Raw genomic sequence first — 25,314 nt, forward strand, 5'->3', positions numbered from 1 at the left:
CAATGGCTCTATACATCTCTTAATTATTTGGATTGTCTCCTGGATCAATTGTGACCTTCCACAGCTTCTCATGCTTTAACTGTATTTCTATGGTAAATTTCTAAGTAGAGTAGTTCTCCGAGACTTTTAATTTTATGAAGCTCACACTTGCGCATGGAGTATACATTTTCACCTTCAATACAAAGTTGTAATCCCATTAAACATGTCCTTCACAGCTGCTGCACTGGGCCCATAACCTATCGGCAGATGCCTACAAATTGCTAAGTGCGTAGTGGACTATGGTTCTCCAATAACATAGTGACAGGCTTAGGCACATGCAGATCCTTTTAAAGAGCCAAGTAAATGTCTTGCACCTGCAGTATAATTAGCCTGACCTTTAAGACTGGTGACTCAGGCATGTGATGTTATTGAATATAGATAGGGAAATGGATAGAAAAATAAGGCACTGAGTGTGGATATTATCTCTGATAGTACCTACTGTATATAATGGTATATAATAATGCAGAGAGATTGTATATAGAAAAATAAATATCATTAATTCAAAGTGTGGTTCTAAATAAGATATATTAATTCAAGTGCAACCAGTGTTATTTTATGTAGGTACAATTGTATCATATAAAAAGTAACTATGTCTAGCATTGCTTGCAGGACACAATTGTACACAATGTAACCTGCATCTATAAATAACCATACAAATAAAAATAAAATATTACTTGTAGCGCATAGTATATAAACATGAAAACCAACATGTACATGTGGATACTAAACAATGGTAGAAGTCTACCCCACTCCCGGCGCTAATATTAAATTGAATAAATCGTCAATAGTGATCTGCGGCAAATGTTGGGAGTTTAGTGTGAACTCCCAAAAATAAATATAATCAAACAAACAACATAAACATTGCGCTTGTGATCACAGCTGACTGATAGAGTGACTATGCATACAAATATACACAGAATAAAATTGCTGAATGAAATAATCTTTACTGGTAAATGATAACATGTATAAATGCTAAAAGATCAATGGCGATCTAGACATAAAAATTGAGAGACATATAACACAAAAAACATATAATTGGCAATTGAAATTGAGCTCTGGCAAAGTAAAAGTCTGATGACGATATGAACTGATTACACTGTTGCTATAATGTGGAAAAGTTAAATTCTGGTTAAATTGTAACAAATTGTAAATTGTAAAGTCTCTCATCAATAGAGACGAAACGCGTTGACGTCATTGCCTCCTATCCTCCTGCTGCCATTCCTTTACCTGCCTTCATGGAGAAACCCCCAGAGCTGACCGACCGTGGAGATACAGATAGCTGAAGCCGCAGTGCTCTAAGCGCCCATCTCCAGCCCTTCACAGCGGCGAGACACTCTCTCACTCACACCTTTTCGGAGAGAGCAGGATCTCCTGTCTGTCACGGCATACAGCTTCTGTGGTGGTGGTTACAGACTCCTACAGGGACACTATTCATTCATCCGGAGCTACAGATCACATACCTAGTCAATAGAGCTTGCCATTCATGCTGGGACGCCAGCGCAGCTCACTGATATTTTATCTTGCTCACAGGAACTTACACCAAGTTACAATCTTTATTTATATTAATGGATGTCCGAATGCAGCAAATGTAAGCAGCACATAATTCCATATAAGGATACATTCAACAAATAATTTGTTTAACCGGAATTGAACTTTTCCACATGTTATAGCAACAGTGTAATCAGTTCATATCTGCATCAGACTTTTACTTTACCAGAGTTCAATTTCAATTGCCAATTATATATGTTTTGTGTGTTATATGTCTCTCAATTTTTATGTCAAGATCGCCATTGATCTTTTAGCATTTATACATGTTATCATTTACCAGTAAAGATTATTTCATTCAGCAATTTTATTCTGTGTATATTTGTATGCATAGTCACTCTATCAGTCAGCTGTGATCACAATGTTTGTGTTATTTGTTTGATTATATGTACATGTGGATACTGTAAACAAATAATAATATATAAAAACAAAACAGTATAAAAGATATGAATAGCCAGTATTGTAATGACTTATAATACTGAATTGTATATTAGATTATCTTGATTAGCACAAGCAGATTCCTGTTATGGAAATATTGTCTCTCCTTAGTCTGATTATACAATGGGTGTTTATCCGCGATCCTTATAGAATATCAGTCAATCAGAATTCTGTTAGATGTAGTGCAGAGCATTTATTTTATTGTTATAGGTCATAAATCAGATCCTTCCTGCTGGTGGTGTGGACAGTGTGTGGGTTAAAGTACCTAGTAGTTCCCCGGTGACAATGCCGTTCCTGCTTATCTACGGTAATTTTTTTCAGTGGCGTCCTCCTAATTAGACATACCTGTAAGAGTAGCTGCTCCTCTTCTTTGCTTTGCAGTGAATATCCCTGGCCTTCCTCTCTGTCCCTCCTGCTTTGGTATGGCAGTCCCAATAAAACTGGTCCAGTCCTCTGGGGGTATGTGGCTGCTTTGGTTGGAAGAAGATCGGTTGGTCTCCATATGTACAGGTAAGTCTAATCAGCAGGACACCACTGACAAAGATCACCGTGGACACAGCAGGAATGGCATTTTAGCTGGAAAGTATCTTAACCCACACACTGTCCACACCACCAGCAGGAAGGATCTGATCTATAACCTCTATCAATAAACAAATGCTCTGCACTACATCTAACTGATAAATCTGTTATTAAGCTATCCACCTAAGACTCCATCTTGTCACAAGATGGTGTGTGCCTTTAAATATTCATAGCTTTAAATGTGTAATATTACAAAGAATGATTTCTGCAGAGCTTTGAGCTGAAGAACCTTGACTTCAGCAGATGTGTTCTACTTCTAAGATAAGCATGAATAGAATGTGTATTCTATATTCCTATGTGTGCTCACCTCACTTATCCCCCCGAACAGTTCTTTCCCTCATGTAATGAATGCTAACAAAGACTGCTGTAGTGAGATATAATGTATGAATATTCTGATATGTTGCAATTACAAGAACACTGTGCTTTATATTATTGTCTACATGCAAATATAGTCAGAGCAATCTTTGAACATATGACTGATGGATGTATCTTGATTTGCCTTTCCTGAGATCTCAGTAATGCAGGGGTCTGACATACACTAATGAACTTGGGTTGGTGATTAATTACAGAAGATTGGTTCCGATCTATGACTTGGAGGTCCCATCGAGATTTCCTGCACTGATCCGTGGACAGACATGTCGGGAGTGACCAGAACAGTGGATTCTAACTATCATCCCGGGATCAGTAGTTTTTTTACTTAACTTGGACTGCACTGTTTTGGGGAATTTTTGTGTCTGTCTAGGGATTCAGGTACGGAAATCTGTGTATCTCAGATTCTTGTTTTTGGTTTTTGTTTTGGGTTTTATTTTATGAAATGACATGTCCAATGAACCTTTAAGAATTTATACAGATAACAGTCCTTATATATTTGAATATTAGCAATGCATTATTGGGTTTAACAGTCTTATAATTGGTTTCCCTGATTAGCATAAGTAATGTCCTTTGATAAATCTTGTGATCTTTATACTTACAGAGTGCATAGACATAGTAGTACATTTTGTATGTTGGTAGGTTGCCATATTAATGGAGATTATCTCCAGACTATAGTATTGGGATTTGTTTATAACAACTTTGCCAATCAATTTATATCCCAAAGGTACGGTCATAGTGTGCTCAGAACTACTAAGGAGACCCACTTTAGTAACAGAAGGGACAGGGTTTTTGTAAAACCCACAGACAGGCTTTTTATAAAACCCACAGACGAGGGTTTTGGTAAAACCCACCGACCAGGGGTTTGGCGAACCCACAGATATGGGTAGTGCAGACAGTAAGCATCTGTCCAGCTGTCAGATCCCCATGGATATTATATGTATAGTGTTAGGTCCTGGGGTGACAGAAAGAAGGGAAATGGCGCACTTAATCTGATTAAAATTTCAACAGATACCTAAGTTACATGGCTCCTGCATAAAGAGTAACAATTTTGAAGACAAACTTGAAGGCAAACTTTTAAATTGGATAAAAGCGATAAACCAGATCTTCTTAAATAAAGATTCACAAGAAAGGGAATAAGAAATTAATTGTATGTACTCTATGGATTATTTTCAAGTAACCTCTGTAAGGACAGTAGGTCTAGATTGTTCAGTAAGGAATGTTGCTGAAAATAAGTAGCTATGCCTGGATGTAGACTGTAAAGCATGTGATGATTTGAATTGAACCCAGAAAAGATACCAAAATTTTAAATAAGAATAAGAAAAATACATATAAATGTGACCATCCTCAAATAAATTGTGGAGAGTGCTAATTTGTTTATGATTTTAAATGTAAAGATAAGTGCATGTAAAAAATTGCAAAAGGTAGATTTCAGAAATGTGTTAAAATATCTCAGTTTAATCCAACATGTTTGGGGACACCCATACAATGTAATGGTTGAGTTTTAAAAGAAATTGATTTTGAATCAGATGCTGAAGGTTTGATTATTGTGTGTCTGTGATCTGACAATCTCTCTTTAAGACATTCTGAAGGGAGGGGGAGTGAAAGTTCAGAAGAAGTTGAAATTTCAGTAGTTTCTGCAGAAAATAATGAGCTTGCAATGCAAAGGACCTTCAAAATTAAATAGTCTGATGATTTGAACATACAAAAATGCATAAATTAAAATGTATATTCAATTACATTTAAATGTGATGTTAGTAAGATATTCAAATATTTGAAACTATGACATAATTGTTCACAAAAGGCTCAGTAAAAAAATCTATGTGTATGCTAAGTTTTGTCTTACTGATATTTTTTCTCTGTAAAGAGAGGAGTAACATTCCAAGGGCCAGTGAGCAAATCACAATTGTTTTTACTTTTAATATGAGCCTTTGTTTTGTTGCAAAAGTGTTTTTTTTTTATTGACCTTTGTTTTAATGATACTACATAAATATGTATGAGTGTTGTATGGTTATGGTATTACGGGGACAGTGTAAGTAATTCTGTCCACCTTTACCTTAATCCTGTACAAGGATTTATATGTAAATAACAATAACCTTATATGTTACCCACAGGGAGTAAATTGGATTGCAACATTGAAGTGTTTACAACAAGTGTTGAAATGTAACAATTATTGAGAAGGTAACATTAATAACATAAGGATTGTCCTCATCTCAGTAAACCTTTATGTATGTGTATTAGAATAGAACATGCATAGCCAAACATTCATAGGAAGATACTGTAGCCCTCAGAATTATCTACCTCTCAATATGCCTGCAAAATATTGTACCCATCTGGGGCTGCTAAAAATGTTATTCAGTTCAAATTATTCTCACCAGAACATTTGACCTCCCCTGTAGTCCCAGCCACTGGCCTGGATGGTCAAATACAGTATTTACAAAAAACAAATCCATTGCAGATTGTTGTAAATAATGGTGTAATAGTCTCTGATGACTGCCCGCTTAATCTGCTAGGGGCAGATCTATTGTCAGAATAGAATACAGAAATGGGGAAGTGACTTTAGCTCATTAATGTTGTTAACACTGAAAGTCTATACTGAAATGAAATGTTTGCTAAAGTCCCTGATATGTTATGGGCACAGGGTAAAATAGATATAAGGCTACTGCCCATTTAAATCAAACTTAAAGCTAACATGTGTGACCAGTTAAACAATACCCTTTCAGGTCAGATCAGATCAAGTAACCAAATAGGTAGAAGATTACAGGTTTAATACACTAACGGTACCTAATCTGCACACCTTGTTGAATGGCATACCATCCACCTCATAGATTTTACTGCCTTTTAGTCCCTAATAAAAGAAGCAGTATGTTTAGTCTAAACTGCCACAAGGGTGTACTGCAAATTCTAATGTTAAAAAAAATTGGCTGTTTGCCAGTGCAATCATAATCGTTATACGATATGTGGATGATTTAGTGTTGATTAAGAGCAAAATTGTTTGCATGAAACAATAGTAGTACTGAGTATTCTGCACAAGTAAAACAAAATTATAAAGTATTTAAAGATAAATTGCAATCCATACAGACAAAAATTTGATTATTTTTTTTTAGGACATCGTATATCAGTGTAATTCAGAAAGCAGATGTCCAAACAGCTTAAAGCCTTTTTAAACGTATTTACATATTGTAGGGAATGAACTTTATGTAAATAAATTGTAACTTTTATATAATGCAATAAAGGGATTGATACAACAGGATCCCCTTGTATTAACATATGAATTAATTGAAATTTATTATGTCGTAAAACAAGTTATTTCTGAATGCATCAGCATTAGTTTTACCTGATTATAGTAAGCCGTTTATACTGTTTAGTCATGAGTCTAACTCACATGCTTAGGGGGTCATTGAACAATCACAATGAAACTCTTGTCACCTAGACACTGTTAAGTGCTGACATAGTGTTAGGACACCCCTTAACTCTTATAGTATCACATGAAGCTATAAAATCTAAAGCTTAAAGAAAGCATTTATCTGTTGTTAAGCTTACGAAATACGAAGTAGCTTTGTTGTACAAGTAATGTCACTCTTAAAGGTACAATGTTGAAACCCTGCGTCATCATTACTTTTGCAGGTTTCAAAAAATGGGAGAGTATAGTGATAATATACAAGTAAATAGTGTCAGTGTCAAGGAGGACACTGAAAATATACAATTTTTTTATTTTCCTGATCATGATTGTATTGAACTAATGAAGCAGGAATCATTGTCCTTATTTAACTTTTCAAATGTTTCCTTTGAAGAAGGAGTTCCATACACAAGATATGTTGGCTACGTCAGAGCACTGTCTACTGCATTCCAGTTATCCCAAAGGCTTGTAGTGATAAAAATGAGGGTACACTTGAGAGACTACACCTGAAGCTGAAGACAATAGACTGGTAGACCAGGCCGCACGTGTTGCTGCCATAAGTCACTGCTCCCAAGGGCAACCCAATTATGTGGTAGATCCCGCCCAAAAGATTGACTTAAGTACCCTCACAAAGCTCCAGGTACAAGCTCCAGAGGCTGAGAAAAGCAAAGCTAGGAGCTAAAGATAAATGGTGAGTGGGGGGAAGGTCAACGTTTAGGTCTACCAAAAACACTTTACCCAATTTTGGCCCAAATGATACATTGTGAGGTGCACATGGGGAAGGACACAATGGTGGCTATCACCAACCATAATTGGATAGCTCCGGGTTTTGCACAGACAGCACAGGCCTTTGAAACAGGATGCCTAAAATGTGCATTGGACAATCCGGGTAAGACTGTCCCAACCCCTTTGAAAAGTGCTCCCCAGACTCAGTGTTCCTTACAGATGATACTAATTGATTTTATACCACTGTAGAATATGTTCAGAATGTGATGACTTCTTGTATGAGCCTCATTAGTCACTAGCCCGGAGGGTAGGCGTGTTGGAGGGCAGATGCAAAGTCAATGGCCAAGGTAATTAAGAAAATTATTTTCTCCAGTGTGTTAAGAAAATCATGATTAAGGTCAACTGCAGATATGGGGCCTGATTCAGAGCCGCTCGTAAGCGGCCGCTCGTTCGCTCCGAGCGATGTTTGCCCAACTGCGCATGCTTACGGATCATTATACGCATGCACGAACCAGTCAGTGCAGTCGAAATTCATGTGCTCGCAAAATAGCGAATGCCTGATAATTTGAGTGACAGAAAGAGGCATACGTGGGTGGTAATGGAGGAAGGTGCTTGAAAACGGGGAGTGGAGATCCGAACGCAGGCGTGCTTAAAGGTCAAAACGGGCGTTTTATGGGTGTGCATAATTAAAACAGCAGCGTCATTGACCATGTCACTGGGTTATTTTATAGTTCATACCTTGGTTGATGTACTCGATTAATCTAATAAATAGCGGACATGACGTAGGATGCGAGCGGCCAGGGGGCGTGTTTTTTCAAAAAACGACTGCAAGTTTGGTTCGCTCGTTCAGACCTAGAGGCGTGAACAGACCGCAAAGAGCGAACGGTTGATTTGAATTAGGGGTGTGCACCGGCCACTTTTCGTGTTTTGTGTTTTGGTTTTGGATCTGGATCTTTCTTCGTGTTTTGGATCTGGATTGGTTTTGCCAAAACCACCCTTGCGTGTTTTGGGTTCTGGGTTTTGTGTTTTGGATCTGTATTTTTTTTTAAAAAAGCATAAAAACAGCTAAAATCACAGAATTTGTAGGTTTTTCTGCTCCTATGCTATTATTAACCTCAATAACCTTAATTTCCACTCATTTCCAGTCTATTCTGAATACCTCACACCTCACAATAGTGTTTTTATGTCCAAAAGGTTGCACCGAGGTAGCTGGATGACTATGCTAAGCGACACAAGTGGGCGGCACAAACACGTGACCCATCTAGGCGTGAAACTGCAGTGGCAGACAGGATGGCATTGAAAAACTAGGCCCCAAACTGTACATAATGCAAAGAAAAAAAAGAGGTGCAAGATGGAATTGTCCTTGGGCCCTCCCACCCACCCTTATGTTGTATAAACAGGACATGCACACTTTAACAAACCAATCATTTCAGCGCCAGGGTCTGCCACACAACTGTGGCTGAAATGATTGGTTCGTTTGGGCCCCCACAAAACAAGCTGGCAATTTATCTGTCCCTGCACAAACTGGCTCTACGGAGGCAAGATGTCATCCTCATCCTCCTCATCCACCGATTCCTCACCCTCTTCAGTGTGTACATCCTCATCCTCACAGAGTATTAATTCGTCCCTGCTGGAACCACAGGTCCCTCTGTACGTTCTGGAGGCTGGTCTCCCTGGAAGAGTTGATAATTAATTTTATGAACATCATCTTCTCCACATTTTGTGGAAGCAACCTCCTACGCCTTTTGCTGACAAGGTTCCCGGCTGCACTAAACACTCTTTCGGAGTACACACTGGAGGGGGGGCAACTCAGGTAAAATAGAGCCAGTTTGTATAGGGACCTCCAAATTGCTTCTTTTTCCTGCCAGTACAGGTACGGACTGTCTGACATGCCGACTTGGATGCTGTCACCGATGTAATCCTTTAACAGATAGACGCACGCTTGTCGCTGCTGCTTTGAGGATTCAAGTGCGGCTACAGCCCACACAATTCACAAAGACAGAAAAAAAAAAAGAATATTTTTATTGTTTGTGGAGCACACTTTGAGGGTTACACCACCCTTTAACAGACAGACGCACGCTTGTCGCTGCTGCTTTGAGGATGCAAGTGCGGCTACAGCCCACACAATTCACAAAGACAGAAAAAAGAAGAAGAATATTTTAATTGTTTGTGTAGAACACTTTGAGGTGTCACCACCCTTTAACAGACAGAAGCACGCTTGTCGCTGCTGCTTTAAGGATGCAGGTGCGGCTACAGCCCACACATTTCACAAAGACCGAAAAAAAAAGAACAATATTTTAATTGTTTGTGTAGAACACTTTGAGGTGTCACCACCCTTTAACAGACAGATGCACGCTTGTCGCTGCTGCTTTAAGGATGCAGGTGCGGCTACAGCCCACACAATTCACATAGACAGAAAAAAGAAGAAGAATATTTTTATTGTTTGTGTAGCACACTTTGAGGGTGTCACCACCCTTTAACAGACAGACGCACGCTTGTCGCTGCTGCTTTAAGGATGCAGGTGCGGCTACAGCCCACACAATTCACATAGACAGAAAAAAGAAGAAGAATATTTTTATTGTTTGTGTAGCACACTTTGAGGGTGTCACCACCCTTTAACAGACAGACGCACGCTTGTCGCTGCTGCTTTAAGGATGCAGGTGCGGCTACAGCCCACACATTTCAGAAAGACCAAAAAAAAAAGAACAATATTTTAATTGTTTGTGTAGCACACTTTGAGGGTGTCACCACCCTTTAACAGACAGACGCACGCTTGTCGCTGCTGCTTTGAGGATGCAAGTGTGGCTACATCGCACACAAGTCACAAACACATTAAAAAAATAGTTTTTTATTTTATGGAACACTTTGAGAGTTACACCACACTTTAACAGACAGACAGACGCTTGTCGCTGCTGCTTTAAGGATGCAGGTGCGGCTACAGCCCACACATTTCACAAAGACCGAAAAAAAAAGAACAATATTTTAATTGTTTGTGTAGAACACTTTGAGGTGTCACCACCCTTTAACAGACAGACGCACGCTTGTCGCTGCTGCTTTAAGGATGCAGGTGCGGCTACAGCCCACACAATTCACATAGACAGAAAAAAGAAGAAGAATATTTTTATTGTTTGTGTAGCACACTTTGAGGGTGTCACCACCCTTTAACAGACAGACGCACGCTTGTCGCTGCTGCTTTAAGGATGCAGGTGCGGCTACAGCCCACACAATTCACATAGACAGAAAAAAGAAGAAGAATATTTTTATTGTTTGTGTAGCACACTTTGAGGGTGTCACCACCCTTTAACAGACAGACGCACGCTTGTCGCTGCTGCTTTAAGGATGCAGGTGCGGCTACAGCCCACACATTTCACAAAGACCCAAAAAAAAAGAACAATATTTTAATTGTTTGTGTAGCACACTTTGAGGGTGTCACCACCCCTTAACAGACAGACGCATGCTTGTCGCTGCTGCTTTGAGGATTCAAGTGTGGCTACATCGCACACAAGTCACAAACACATTAAAAAATAGTTTTTTATTTTTTGGAACACTTTGAGAGTTACACCACCCTTTAACAGACAGACGCACGCTTGTCGCTGCTGCTTTAAGGATGCAGGTGCGGCTACAGCCCACACATTTCACAAAGACCGAAAAAAAAAGAACAATATTTTAATTGTTTGTGTAGAACACTTTGAGGTGTCACCACCCTTTAACAGACAGACGCACGCTTGTCGCTGCTGCTTTAAGGATGCAGGTGCGGCTACAGCCCACACAATTCACATAGACAGAAAAAAGAAGAAGAATATTTTAATTGTTTGTGTAGCACACTTTGAGGGTGTCACCACCCTTTAACAGACAGACGCACGCTTGTCGCTGCTGCTTTGAGGATGCAGGTGGAATCTAGACGGGATTTGGAACCGAGGACACACTACCTCCATCAATTGTCTAAATCCCACTGCACTAATGTCGGATACCGGACGCACGTCTAACACCAACATAGCAGTCAAGGCCTCAGTTATACGTTTTGCTTCAGGATGACTGCTGTCGTACTTCATCCTCATCGCTAGGGACTGTTGGAGGGTCAATTGTTTAGTAAAAGTAGTGATGTTCCTACTTCCTCTCTGGGATGATGAACAACTCCCAGCAGCAGCAACAGCACTAGGAGGAAGTGGTTCTTGATCTTTCCCTATTTTATTTTTATCGGAGAAAGTTTGGTCCTCCATTTATGTTATATTGATATATATACGTGCGGCTAAAGCGCACACAAACACAGAAAATATTTTTTTATTTTTGCTGGAGAGTAGTGCACTTTGTGGGTTACACCACCCTTTAAGAAATGAGCCAACCGGCTCTTTACTTATGGGACACAGGCGCACGCTTGGCGCTGCTCCTTTGTTGATGCACGTGCAGCCACAGTGCACACAATTCACAAACACAGAAAATAATTTTTTTTTTGGTTTGGACTGGAGTGTACTTTCGGGGGTTACAGCACCCTTAACAGTCAAGCCAGCCGGCCCTTTACTTATGACACAGGCGCACGCTTGGCACTACTTTGTTGATGCACGTGCGGCTACTGCGCACACAATTCACAAACACAGAAAATAATTTTTTTTTTGGTTTGGACTGGAGTGTACTCTCGGGGGTTACAGCACCCTTAACGGTCAAGCCAGCCGGCCCTTTACTTATGACACAGGCGCACGCTTGGCACTACTTTGTTGATGCACGTGCGGCTACTGCGCACACAATTCACAAACACAGAAAATAATTTTTTGTTGGTTTGGACTGGAGTGTACTTTCGGGGGTTACAGCACCCTTTAACGGTCAAGCCAGCCGGCCCTTTACTTATGACACAGGAGCACGCTTGGCACTACTTTGTTGATGCACGTGCGGCTACTGCGCACACAATTCACAAACACAGAAAATAAATTTTTTTTTGGTTTGGACTGGAGTGTACTTTGGGGGTTACAGCACCCTTTAACGGTCAAGCCAGCCGGCCCTTTACTTATGACACTGGCGCACGCTTGGCACTACTTTGTTGATGCACGTGCGGCTACTGCGCACACAATTCACAAACACAGAAAATAATTTTTTTTTTGGTTTGGACTGGAGTGTACTTTTGGGGGTTACTGCACCCTTAATGGTCAAGCCAGCCGGCCCTTTACTTATGACACAGGCGCACGCTTGGCACTACTTTGTTGATGCACGTGCGGCTACTGCGCACACAATTCACAAACACAGAAAATAATTTTTTTTTTGGTTTGGACTGGAGTGTACTCTCGGGGGTTACAGCACCCTTAACGGTCAAGCCAGCCGGCTCTTTACTTATGACACAGGCGCACGCTTGGCACTACTTTGTTGATGCACGTGCGGCTACTGCGCACACAATTCACAAACACAGAAAATAATTTTTTTTTTGGTTTGGACTGGAGTGTACTTTCGGGGGTTACAGCACCCTTAACGGTCAAGCCAGCCGGCCCTTTACTTATGACACAGGCGCACGCTTGGCACTACTTTGTTGATGCACGTGCGGCTACTGCGCACACAATTCACAAACACAGAAAATAATTTTTTTTTTGGTTTGGACTGGAGTGTACTTTCGGGGGTTACAGCACCCTTAACGGTCAAGCCAGCTGGCCCTTTACTTATGACACAGGCGCACGCTTGGCACTACTTTGTTGATGCACGTGCGGCTACTGCGCACACAATTCACAAACACAGAAAATAATTTTTTTTTTGGTTTGGACTGGAGTGTACTTTCGGGGGTTACAGCACCCTTAATGGTCAAGCCAGCTGGCCCTTTACTTATGACACAGGCGCACGCTTGGCACTACTTTGTTGATGCACGTGCGGCTACTGCGCACACAATTCACAAACACAGAAAATATTTTTTTTTTGGTTTGGACTGGAGTGTACTTTCGGGGGTTACAGCACCCTTTAACGGTCAAGCCAGCCGGCCCTTTACTTATGACACAGGCGCACGCTTGGCACTACTTTGTTGATGCACGTGCGGCTACTGCGCACACAATTCACAAACACAGAAAATATATTATTTTTTTAGCACTTGGGGGGAGCACCCCTGATGGACAGAGCACCCCCTGGACAACACTACAGCACTCCTTTAGGACTGGGACACTGCACAGGACTTTGGAGTGGACACAGCCCCTATGGAGAACTGACTGCACAACACAGTCCAGCCAGCCCCTATGGACTTTGAAGTAGTGGACACAGCCCCTATTAACAACAGCAGCACAGCACAACACAGCCAGCCCCTATGGACTTTGAAGTAGTGGACAACAGCAGCACTACACTACACTACACAGCCCTAACTCCCACCCTCCCTCTTCACTGTCCACAGCCGAGTGAGAAAATGGCGCCGACGCGGGTACCTTATATAGGATCCAAAACCCGCGAGACTCGGAAGGCGGGATGATGACGTTTTGCCTCGATTTCAGATCCGAGTCAGGCGGGAAAAGTCGAGCCTGACTCGGATCAGACTCGGATCGGGGGGGCTCGGGGGGGTTCGGATTTCAGAAATCCGAACCCGCTCACCCCTAATTTGAATAGCCACCCCTATTTTCTGGACGAGCGAGCGCTAATTGCGTCCGGCTCTGAATTAGGGCCATGGTGTGCTATGTATCAATCTTACAGACACAACTAACTAAAATACATAGTTAGGTGTTTTCTTCTATTCCAGTCCTTTATCTTGATACAGGAACCCACTGTTTACAACCAGGAGATTGGATGATAATTTGGAAATATACCAGGAAGGCTACTGAGTCCAGATTTGAAAGTTTATTCCAAATCCTGACAAGTACATTTATTTCAGTGAAAATTCATGGGACGGACACCTGAATATATGCCTTCTATTGCAAAATCTTCATCCGAGGGGAGTTGGAGTAATTTGATATTATGAATACAGTAGATACATGTTCCTAGGCCCCAAGCCTGACAAAGGCTTGTGGAAATGTATATTTTGCTTTGCTTTGTTATAAGTTTAATTTTAGCTTTAAGACTTTGACTTTTTATTACAAGTATGAAGCAGCAACAATATCTAGACTCAATGTATAGTATGTTCACAATATAGAAGCTTTAGCCAAATTGATTGATAATGTTACAAATGAAATATTTGATGTGCTTAAAATGATCTCTAATGAACTGCAATTTAAAGTAAAGGTTATTGGACAGTTTAGACTGATCTTTGAGTACCTTACAGCTGCTTGATAAGATGTGTCTAATAGTGAGACTAGCCTGCTGTATTGTAATGTGGCAGTACCACCAGAGATGGCACTGGTGAGCAGCAGATTCTGTGTGGGGCAGGAGAGATCGGCCCACACAGAGAAGAAAAGGATTCTGGGAAGAGGTGTAAGGGCTTCCGAGGGAACTCAGTCCAGGGAGGACTGAGGCAGACCAGTCAGACAGAGCTCACTGTGCTAGCAAGCCAGTGAGGGCCAGGAGGCCTGAGCCTAGACCTGTGAGATACAGGGAAGGCTATCCAACTCTGGGACTGAGCTATGGTACATGCAAGGAAGCAGGCCAGACTGTGAGAGGCAGCAGCCAACAAGCTAAGGAAGCTATACCAGGCCAGGAGGCCAGTGTCCAGTCCTGCATGTGGCAGGAAGGACCACCAATCTCAGAGACTGTGAGAGACTTTCATGCAGAGTAGCTGCTCCTGTAGAGAGGGTTCAAGAAGGGAGCTGGTGCCCTAAACAAGGGCTAGATTTGTTTATTATTTTTCTGTTTGTTCCTGATTATGCTGAAGTAAAAGCACCACCTATGTTTATTTAACTGGAATGCTATGTGTGGACTCTAATTCTGCACCTACTCACTGCGCCACTGACCCCAGTCTACCGAGCTAATTAACCCCAAGTATCACAGTACAGTATATAGCTGATAACTTTTCTGACCTGATACATGGACACGTGAAGAAAATCAAGGAACTGAAAGACCAGTCTAGGAAAACACATTGTGAATGGTTTTCCTAATCAAACCCAGCTAAATGGTCTAATGAATTCAATAGATGGATATCAAGAATTATTTCACTTATTGATAAGGTTTAGCTTTGTTTGTAATCATTTAGATTAATATAAAACTTGCTATTTTTCTGATTAAGAAGTTACTTACACTTGACTGTTGTTTCTTCAAGGAAAATACACTAAAGGCCTTGATGATGACTCAAGTCTATGATAACATCTGTGCCTAAGACAACATTCCAAGTTGTACCATTTTGGAACCAGCCTCATTGAGGATGACAAGCAAACATGTGGACAATGCAAGACTATCATCTTTTCCCTGAATATTCATGACAAGATGGACTGAATAAGAGACAATTAGAGACTGAGGACTGTGGACTTGCTTCATTGCGAATGGATCAATGCATAATCCTATGTATAGGTTCCTGTAGATGGGACTTGTGCATAAATGTACCTATACTTAGTATAGCAAGATCATGTTCCTCTTAGGTAGATAGTATAGAGTAAAGTTATGAATAAAAGATGGGAAAATGATAATTCTTTTACTAAGCTATCCGCATAAGACTCCATCTTGTCACTGGCGGATCCAGGGGGGGGCAATTATGGCGATCGTCCCCCCTAGAAGTCAGACTCCACTGCCGCAGGACAGTGCTCCACATCCAGCAGCTGGTCATGTGACACTGCTGCAGGGATCAGGGGCAGATCCGGGCACTAGAGTGTGACCTAGTGTAGTAACAGGTGTCCCATGACTGTGTCTGTGCAAGATATAAGGAGCAGTGGCCATTTTCCTGAGGACCAGCCCCCATCAGGGTAGCATGCCGCATCAACCTACCCACCCTTCCTTCATCTCTGCTATAGTAGGTTAGGTCCAGGATCTGTGGGAAGCGAGCAACTGGTGGGGGAGAGTGCTGGGGCAGAGACAAACAGAGTGCTGGCTGTAGAAGTTCTAAAGTGCATCACAGGAGAGTACCCGGCCCAGGCACCATAACAAGGTAATAACAGCAAATAAGTTACTTATATTTCAGTGTTTGTATATATGTGGCTATCTGTGTGTGTGTGCATATGTGGCTGTGTGTATATATGTGGCTATCTGTGTGTATATATGCGGCTATCTGTGTGTGTGTTCATATGTGGCTGTGTGTATATATGTGGCTATCTGTGTGTATATATGTGGCTATCTGTGTGTGTATATGTGGCTGTTTGTATATATGTGGCTATCTGCATGTGTATATGTGGCTGTGTGTATATATGTGGCTATCTGTGTGTGCATATATGTGGCTCTGTGTATATATGTGGCTCTGTGTATATATGTGGCAATCTGTGTGTGCATATGTGCATATGTGGCTGTGTGTATATATGCGGCTATCTGTGTGTATATATGTGGCTGTGTGTATATATGTGGCTCTGTGTATTAATATGTGGCTATCTGTGTGTGTATATGTGGCTGTTTGCATATATGTGGCTATCTGTGTGTATATATGTGGCTATCAGTGTGTATATATGTGGCTATCTGTGTGTGTGTGCATATGTGGCTATCTGTGTGTATATATGCGGCTATTTGTGTGTGTATATGTGGCTGTTTGTATATATGTGGCTATCTGTGTGTGTATATGTGGCTGTGTGTATATATGTGGCTATCTGTGTGTATATATGTGGCAATCTGTGTGTGTATATTGTGTATATATTGGGCTATCAGTGTGTGTGCATATGTGGCTGTGTGTATATATGTGGCTATCAGTGTGTGCGCATATGTGGCTGTGTCTACAGTATATATGTGGCTATCAGTGTGTGTGCATATGTGGCTGTGTGTATATTTGTGGCTAACGGTGTGTGTGCATATGTGGCTGTGTGTATATTTGTGGCTAACAGTGTGTGTGCATATGTGGCTGTGTGTATATATATATATATATATATATATACGTGGCTATCTGTGTGTGTGTATATATGTGGCTGTGTGTATATATGTGGCTATCTGTGTGTGCATATATGTGGCTCTGTGTATATATGTGGCTCTGTGTATATATGTGGCGATCTGTGTGTGCATATGTGGCTGTGTGTATATATGCGGCTATCTGTGTGTATATATGTGGCTGTGTGTATATATGTGGCTATCTGTGTGTATATATGTGGCTGCGTGTATATATGTGGCGATCTGTGTGTGCATATGTGCATATGTCGCTGTGTGTATATATGCGGCTATCTGTGTGTATATATGTGGCTGTGTGTGCATATATTTGGCTATCTGTGTGCATATGTGGCTGTGTGTATATGTGTGGTTATCTATGTGTGCATATGTGTGTGTGTGTGTGCACGCTTTGACAAAGTCTTAACATATGCCCTGTTTGTAATATATAAAGGCTTGTTGGAAATGGTGAATATAGCTTCTCATGGTTTCAAACTAGGGCAAAGAAATATCGGGCACTGTACCACTATCACACCCACTTCATTGGCTGGCAAGGCAAGGTGTTAAATTAATTGGAGGGGGAGGAGTTGGGACTGGAAAGGAGAGGAGTCTGTGCTAAACAGTAAATCCCCCCCCTAAAAGAAAAGTCTAGATCCGCCACTGCATCTTGTCACAAGATGGTGTGTGCCTCTAAATATTCATAGCGTTAAATGTGTAATATTACAAAGAATGATTTCTGCAGAGCTTTGAGCTGAAGAACCTTGACTTCAGCAGATGTGTTCTTCTTCTAAGATAAGCATGAATAGAATGTGTATTCTATATTCCTGTGTGCTCACCTCCCTTATCCCCCCGAACAGTCCTGTCCCTCATGTATAAGATAATAATGTAATGAATGCTAACAAAGACTGCTGCAGTGAGATATAATGTGTCAATATTCTGATATGTTGCAATTACAAGACCACTGTGCTTTATTTATTGTCTACACGCAAATATAGTCAGAGCAATCTTTGAACACACGACTGATGAATGTATCTTGATTTGCCTCTCCTGAGATCTCAGTAATGCAGGGGTCTGACATACACTAATGAACTTGGGTTGGTGATTAATTACACAAGATTGGTTCCGATCTATCAAATAGAACTCTGAGTGAATGAGGAGCCGGTAATGCTTTTGATCTCCCCTAAGAGACTTCTGTTACTTATTTCTATAAGGATAGGGGACAAACACCTATCATATAAGCAGACTAAAGGGGCGTATCCACTAGTAGATAGTGGAACAACAGTACGATTACAACATTGTAATTGTACAGTCGTTCCCCATCCCCTACAGTGCCTACACTGAATGATATGTCGCTCACTGTAGGCACCCTCCTTCTTCCCTGAATATGGTCAATCTGTCGTTATCGACAGATTGACCAGCATGTTCAGGCAATGACTGATGTCGGAAATGACCAGCGGGAGCGCACATCGCTGTTCGTTTCCGTCATTTTCATGCCCGATTTGTGCACGATTAATGAGCGATTGAACGATAACGATATTGTTATCATTCAATCGCTCATTTTGATCGGCAAGTGGATACCCGCCTTAAGGAGAGACAATATTTTCTATAAGAGGAATCTGCTTGTTTCAATCAAGATAGCCTAATATACAATTCAGTATTATAAATCATTACAATAGTGGCTATTCATATCTTTTATACTCTTTTGTTCTTATATATTATTATTTGTGCTTCCACATGTACATGTTGGTTTTCATGTTTATATACTATGCGCTACAACTAATATTTTATTTTAATTTGTATGGTTATTTATGTGTGCAGGTTACACTGTGTGCAATTGTGTCCTGCAAGCAATGCTAGACACAGTTACTTTTTATAGGGATACAATTGTATCTTGATAAGACAACACTGACTGCACTTGAATAAAAATATATTTTTTAGAACCATACTTTGAACTATTTTTTGTTCTATTTACAATCTCTCTGCATTATTATATACTGTTATATAAGTACTATCAGAGATAATATCCACATTCAGCACCATCTTTTTAAATCAATTTCCCTATCTACATTTCCTAAAAGGGGGGACCCCTATATTAGAAAACTGCAGCAGAGTGTTCTAATTAGGAAGCAAAGTAGTCACCTTCTCAATATATGAACTTATGTGATGTTATTGAGGCTGTTGAGTCATGCACAATAACACAGACATGTGAGTTTATTGTGGCTGATGAGTCATGGTTAATAATTCTCAGTTAAAGATACAGCTTGTAGTATTTAACCATTTAACTACATGTCAACAGTACAAACCTACTGTTCAAGGATTATTGTTTTGTAATTGTTTAGTGTAATTTTGCAAATAAGACTTTCCTTTATTTATCAACTCCCCTGTTTCAGGTTTTGGGGCCTTGCCCTTGGGACCTCCTTCTTCTACAATGTGATAATCCTAAATAAAATCAGGCCTTTACAAAAGGGAACCAAACTGCTCCATAAGCCACAGCAAATGATATGTCAAGTGCAGGGGTGCACGACTCAGTCCTAGGCCTGCTAAATGGGCACAGGTACACAATCAAGATGGTGTGGTCATACCCTCTTTGAAAGTATATAAGCAAGGAGCATAACAAACACATTTACAGTACCAATTGCGCTACTACTCCTGTGTACTGGGCCTGAGATCTTTAAAGGTGGCCTTTGTCACGACTACCCCCACCACATCATTACTGTATGTCATTTCTGAGTACAAATGTTGTGATATATAGGAGTCCCTGGAGTATATTTATTACGCAGCGGTTTGGGGTTTTCTGTGGCTTTACCTGTGGCTTGGGTTTATCTGTGGCAGGGCCGAAACTAGGATTTTTGTCACCACGGGCAAGACAGTAATTTGGCACCCCCCATGTAATTCCCCCTGCAGTAGTGCCCATATTGTAATGCCCCCATAGTAATGCCCATATGTTAATACCCCCATAGTAATGCCCCTGTAGTGCCCACCATACAGTAATGCCCCTGTAGTGCCCATGCTCCCATATTAATGCCCCTGTAGTGCCCACGCTTTCATAGTAATGCCCCTGTAGTGCCCATGCTCTCATAGTAATGCCCCTGTATTGCCCATGCCCCATAGTAATATCCCTGTAGTGCCCTTACAGTAATGCCCCTGTAGTGCTCATGCCCCCACAGTAATGCCCCTGTGGTAATGCCCCTGTAGTGCCCATGCCCCAATAGTAATGCCCCTGTAGTGCTCATGCCCCATTAGTAATGCCCCTTATTGCCTATGCCCTCATAGTAATGCCCCTGTGGTAATGCCCCTGCCCCCATAATAATGCCCCTGTAGTGCAGCTTATTAAAAAAAAAAATACTTACCTTGAACCCCGCTCCTGCATCCAGCGTCGCGTCCGGTCCGCCGGCTGCTCCTTGGAACTATGGGGGAGATGTCATGACGTCTCCCCCATAGTGCCCGTGGGGAGAGCCGGAAGCTGGAGTTCGGGAGAGAACTCCAGCCTCCGGCTCCGGCTACACCGCGTCGCTGCAGAGAAGGAGCCGGGCGCCCGCTGGTAATAAATATTACCAGCGGACGTCCGGCTTGGAGCCTCTCTGCAGCGCCGGGCTGGAGGTCACTGGCACCAGGTACAGCGGCTCACCCGGTGCACATGCACCTCCAGCCCCCCCCTAGTTGCGGCCCTGTCTGTGGGATTGCATCTACACGATTCACTAAAGGCCAAACCGATGAAAACCTACTGAGAAGCCGGACTTTTGTAAACAAAAGAACATTGTGGCTTTAGGAACCACCAAAAAACCACCACCAAACCCACCAAAATATAAAAGTGCATTTGTAGAAACCACTGCACAGATCTCTTGTGATAAAAATGAAAAAAATAAATCTCCAACATTTAAAAATAAAAGGCATGCCCCCGTCTCCAATATAACCAGCACCTAGGCTGATAGTGAAAAAAATTGGAGGAAAGAGAGCATGGAGCCCCCCTGAATTTTCATTAACCAACACTAGGCATGACCAGTTAGGACTGATTTAACCATAAAGGGGAGTCCCTCAGTGTGGGGTCTCCCCACCACGATTACACCAGCCTTGAAGAGACCTGTTTCAGTCAGATTTCTTGCACCCAGCATGGGGTAGATGTTGTTATGGTTTCTTAGGAATCACCATGCTCAGGCAAAGTCTTCTGCCAAGAGCAACCACCCATTGTTCCCATAGAACACGGCACGTTCACCAGTACTAATGTGGCCCCCTGGTCTTATACTCGGGATAGTAGAGGCTTACACGGTTATCCTAAGGCCACAGGATGTTATGCAACTGATGGATAGTGACAGGGTGAGCGTTATTGCAGATAGACAAAAGTAGTCAGTATGTGGCCTTGAGGGCCAGAATGTGACCTAGAGGGTTGAGGAGCAGCTTTGGCAGCCAAGGTGTGGCTTGAGTGCCGATGTGAGCGCAGAGTCTGAGCTGTGGCCTTGAGGGCCGAGATGTGGCTAATGAACTGGTGACTATTCAGGCTGAGATGCTGCCTTGAGGGCCGAGATGCAGCTAATGAGTCAGTGAGTATTCAGGCTGAGATGCGGCCTTGAGGGACGAAATGCGGCTAATGAGCCGATAAGTATTCAGGCTAAGATGCAGCCTTGATGGCCAAGATGAGTACAGGCTGTGATGCAGCCTTTTGGGCCGAGGTGCGGCTATGACAGCCGGGATGCAGCTTGAAAGCCGAGATGATAACAGGCTGTGATGCAGCCTTGCGGGCCGAGGTGTGGCTGTGACAACCAGGATGTGGCTTGAGAACCGAGATGGTACCAGGCTGTGATTCGGCCTTTCGGGCCGAGGTGTGGCTATGACAGCCAGGATGCGGTTTGAGAACCGAGATGGTAACTGATGGCTACAGGAGCGGTAGGCCTTAGGCACAGCATGACCCGAAGCACTCCTTAGATAGCAGTAAATCAGAACTCTAGATAGAGGAATGAGAGTTAGGACTGAGATTCCACAAGGTAGTGGTAGAAAAAGGCACAGACAAGCAGGAACCGGTAGGACATGTACAGGCATGCTATAGTCGGCAACCCGCCAATGAACCAGCAGGCTTAAGAAAGGAATTGAACCAATGAAGTAACAGGGCAGGTGACTAATGGTAATCCACAGGTGAGGAGGACACATCATACAGCATCACGTGCAGTAATCCAGCATCCCAGTCTCATAGCAACAGAAGTTGTCGTCTCAGTACGGCATGTACGTTGCAGAAGGGCAGAAGTCCAGGTGTGTGGCTGGCGACCCGAAGGAGGAGAGACAATCGGAGCACGGATATGTAACAAGGCGCGCTGGCGACTTGTGACAGATGTAAGTGCAAATACTACGTATAAAGGCAGCGACTGTGGATGGAAAAACAGTGGGTGGCATGGCTATACACATGAAGATGTGGGTATAGTAACATTAGCATATGGTTCCAAATCTAGTTGCAGCAGATTGCATCCACTTTACTTAATCTTTGCCTAAACCTAATCTCCCCCTCCCAAACCTAACCCTAACCCTGTTAGACTCCCTAATCCTAAAACGGCTAACGCTAAGGGTGCCAGGGCCGTAACAAAGGTAGTGCGACCAGTGCCATGGCACAGGGCACCGCAGGACAAGGGGCGCTGTTCGGGCCTGTCAATTTTCTGTTTATTATCATTCTCACTTGTAGCTTCCTCTTATTTTATCCCCAGCATCTCCTGGCCTCCCCTATCTCCTTCCTGGCCCTTCCACATGAGACCATGGTCCTTTTTCGGGTGCTTTATATCCCTATTTAAAAAATAGTGGGGGCGCCAATGCTCTTTCTGGCACAGGGCACCAAAAAGTCTAGTTACGGCTCTGAAGGGCGCCCCGGACTTACCTGCGTTCGGGCTGGCGTCCTCTGCATTCCGGCGTCGGGATTAACATAGACATCGGTATTTCAAGGCCTATGTTAAATCCCTTGCCGGGATTCCGATATCTGGATGGAGACCGGCACCCATGCAGCCTCTGGTCTCATAACTACATCCCGTATCTGTCATATATGTAAATATAGAGCATGTGAATTTATGGGGGAAATTTACTAAGACATGGTTTGAAATTTCGGTGGGTTTGCATCCTGCCGAACTTTAGACCCATTTTAGAACAACTTTAGAACCAAAAACGCCATCCCAATTTTTCACCATTACAATTATAGAAATGACCAGATTTACTGTACTAAGCAACACTTCAAAAAAACTGTTTGTGTCCCCCTGTTGTAAGCCCAGTGCTGGTAAGTGGAGAAGCCCCAAGCTCCTCACCCCCCCCCTATTGTTCCACTTTATTCGTACAATATATAATTGTCTTCTTACTGAAATGAAATTAATAGATTTAAAATATGTCATGTGCTTGAAATATTCAACATAAGATTATTACCTTGACCGTAGAAGGCACTACCCATGATTTGAAAAACACCCGAAAATCCCAGCATCCTGCACACCACTTTTCCATTTTGCACATCCCAATGATCGTCACACACAGTACCCCATTCTCCATTATGAAGAACCTCAACTCTTCCTCGGTAAGATCCAAACCCACCAGCAAGACGGACAATAGTTTCTGCATTCAAGAAGAATAAAAACTTAGGAGTGCACATATTTAATTTTTATTATACACACTTCCAAAATATCTATTTTTTATTTACATAAGAAATGCAATAAAGTGCTAATACGAAGCAAACACTGCTATAATGTATACCAGCATTGCATATCAGAGAGAAAACAATGATGTATTGTTTCCTTATATAACTATTGGAATGTTCTGTAACATAGAATCTGTCTAGTAAATGAAAACTAAGACATACTGTATAGAAAAGAGCACTACAGCAAGTTATGCATTCGTCAGTTCCTTCTACAGTACTAACAGTTTGCCATTTAGCAATGTTGCTTTGGCTTATGCTTCAACATACTTTTTTCTTATTGAAAATCTGAGTAATGGTGACTTGGGTGTTGTGCCAGCAAGGACTACTAGTGATAAGAATGACATGTTGGTATGGATTTTCCACAGTAGAAGACTGTGGAGAGTGGGAAATGATTGATTTTTCATCTGACTCCAGGGCCGCCATCAGGGGAATACACGGAGTACAGATGTACTGGAACCAGCTTGACAGGGGGGCCTGTCTGTGTTGATGACTGCTGCAAACAGACTCTTATTCACAAGCAGAGGCCCCTGTCTCTATACTGCCTCTAATTCCTTCTTTTAACACATATCTCCACCCCTAGCTCTCTGCCTCTCATCTCCACCTCCTCGGCCTTCTTCCAATGGGAAAGCAACCGGCACTCAGAAGTCCCCCATCTGTGTGCCTCTGCCCTCCCTACCCATATGTGCCTTTGCCACTCTCACCAGCTCGCCTTTGATACCTTCGTCAGCTGTGCCTCTGTCACTTTCCTTGGAATGTGAAATTTACCCCTTACACTGATCACCTCTTCAGATTTTCTATCTCTGGGTGTAATTCTAGTTTATAGAGATGTCTCCCATTCTAAAGCATTCAGTTGTTATGCTCTGTGGCCGGTTATTGATTTTCTTTGGTTGTAGTAAGCTGTCCATTTTTATTTATATATGAATCAGATTTCATATATATTTCAATGGAATTTCCAATGATTTGACATTTGAGTTAAGAAAGGTCATTAAGAATTAACATTTTGAGAAGAACATTTTGCACAATGCAACGTGTTTCCTTAAACTACAGCATGTTGCATGAACGGCAGTATGATACATCAGGTGTACTGTACATTTAATACCTGCTACATCTGTATGTCAGATTGCCTTGAGATTAATTCATCTGCACTTTGTCGGTAATAAAGGACTCTCTCTAATTTGTCTCAGGCAGCTATCATTTCCAGACAGATAAACCGAATTACTAGTAAAAGTTTTCTTATATTTCTTACCAAACATAGTTTTTTCATGTAATAATTCACTTTTCTCAACATCCATAATCACTGCTGGACAATATAATACTATAAAAAGGTTGGGAAATGTTACAGAACATCACATACCATTCTGAGGGGCAGGAGTAGAAAAAGCCATAGAAGAATCCATTCCCTTTTCCCCTTTTTCTCCTTTTTCACCTTTACCGCCTGGTAACCCTTTAAAACAGGTTTTGCAAAATCTAGTAAACATTATTGTGCCATAAATATATGTATTATGTCCTGTCATGTGCATCCAGCACCATGCAAAGCACACTTTACCATTGAAAAAGAACTTTAAGGTCACCACCAGATCAATCACTCAGGAGGAGAGCATGGAATAATATAAGCCCCCCTCTCACAAAACTCCCCAGAAAAAATAGCTGTGTGCTTCTCAGCCAGGAGAAAATCCATTGAAAGAGGGGGGGGGGG

The 25,314-nt window shown here is 41.9% G+C and overlaps 1 protein-coding gene across 1 annotated transcript in view; it reads right to left on the reverse strand.

Moving 5' to 3' along the window:
* Window positions 1-25,314, reverse strand: part of MSR1 (macrophage scavenger receptor 1) — an 85,080-nt gene that overhangs the window by 9,989 nt on the left and 49,777 nt on the right. Inside the window, exons 7-8 of the mRNA XM_088478783.1 lie at window positions 24,973-25,053; window positions 23,354-23,536 (exon numbers count right to left, since the gene is read on the reverse strand). Of these exons, the coding sequence (XP_088334909.1) occupies window positions 23,354-23,536; window positions 24,973-25,053 (264 nt within the window). The remainder of the gene's footprint in view (window positions 1-23,353; window positions 23,537-24,972; window positions 25,054-25,314) is intronic.

This window comes from Taudactylus pleione, unplaced genomic scaffold (assembly GCF_031769625.1).
Source record: "Taudactylus pleione unplaced genomic scaffold, aTauple2 ptg000218l, whole genome shotgun sequence".
Lineage (NCBI taxonomy): Eukaryota > Metazoa > Chordata > Amphibia > Anura > Myobatrachidae > Taudactylus > Taudactylus pleione.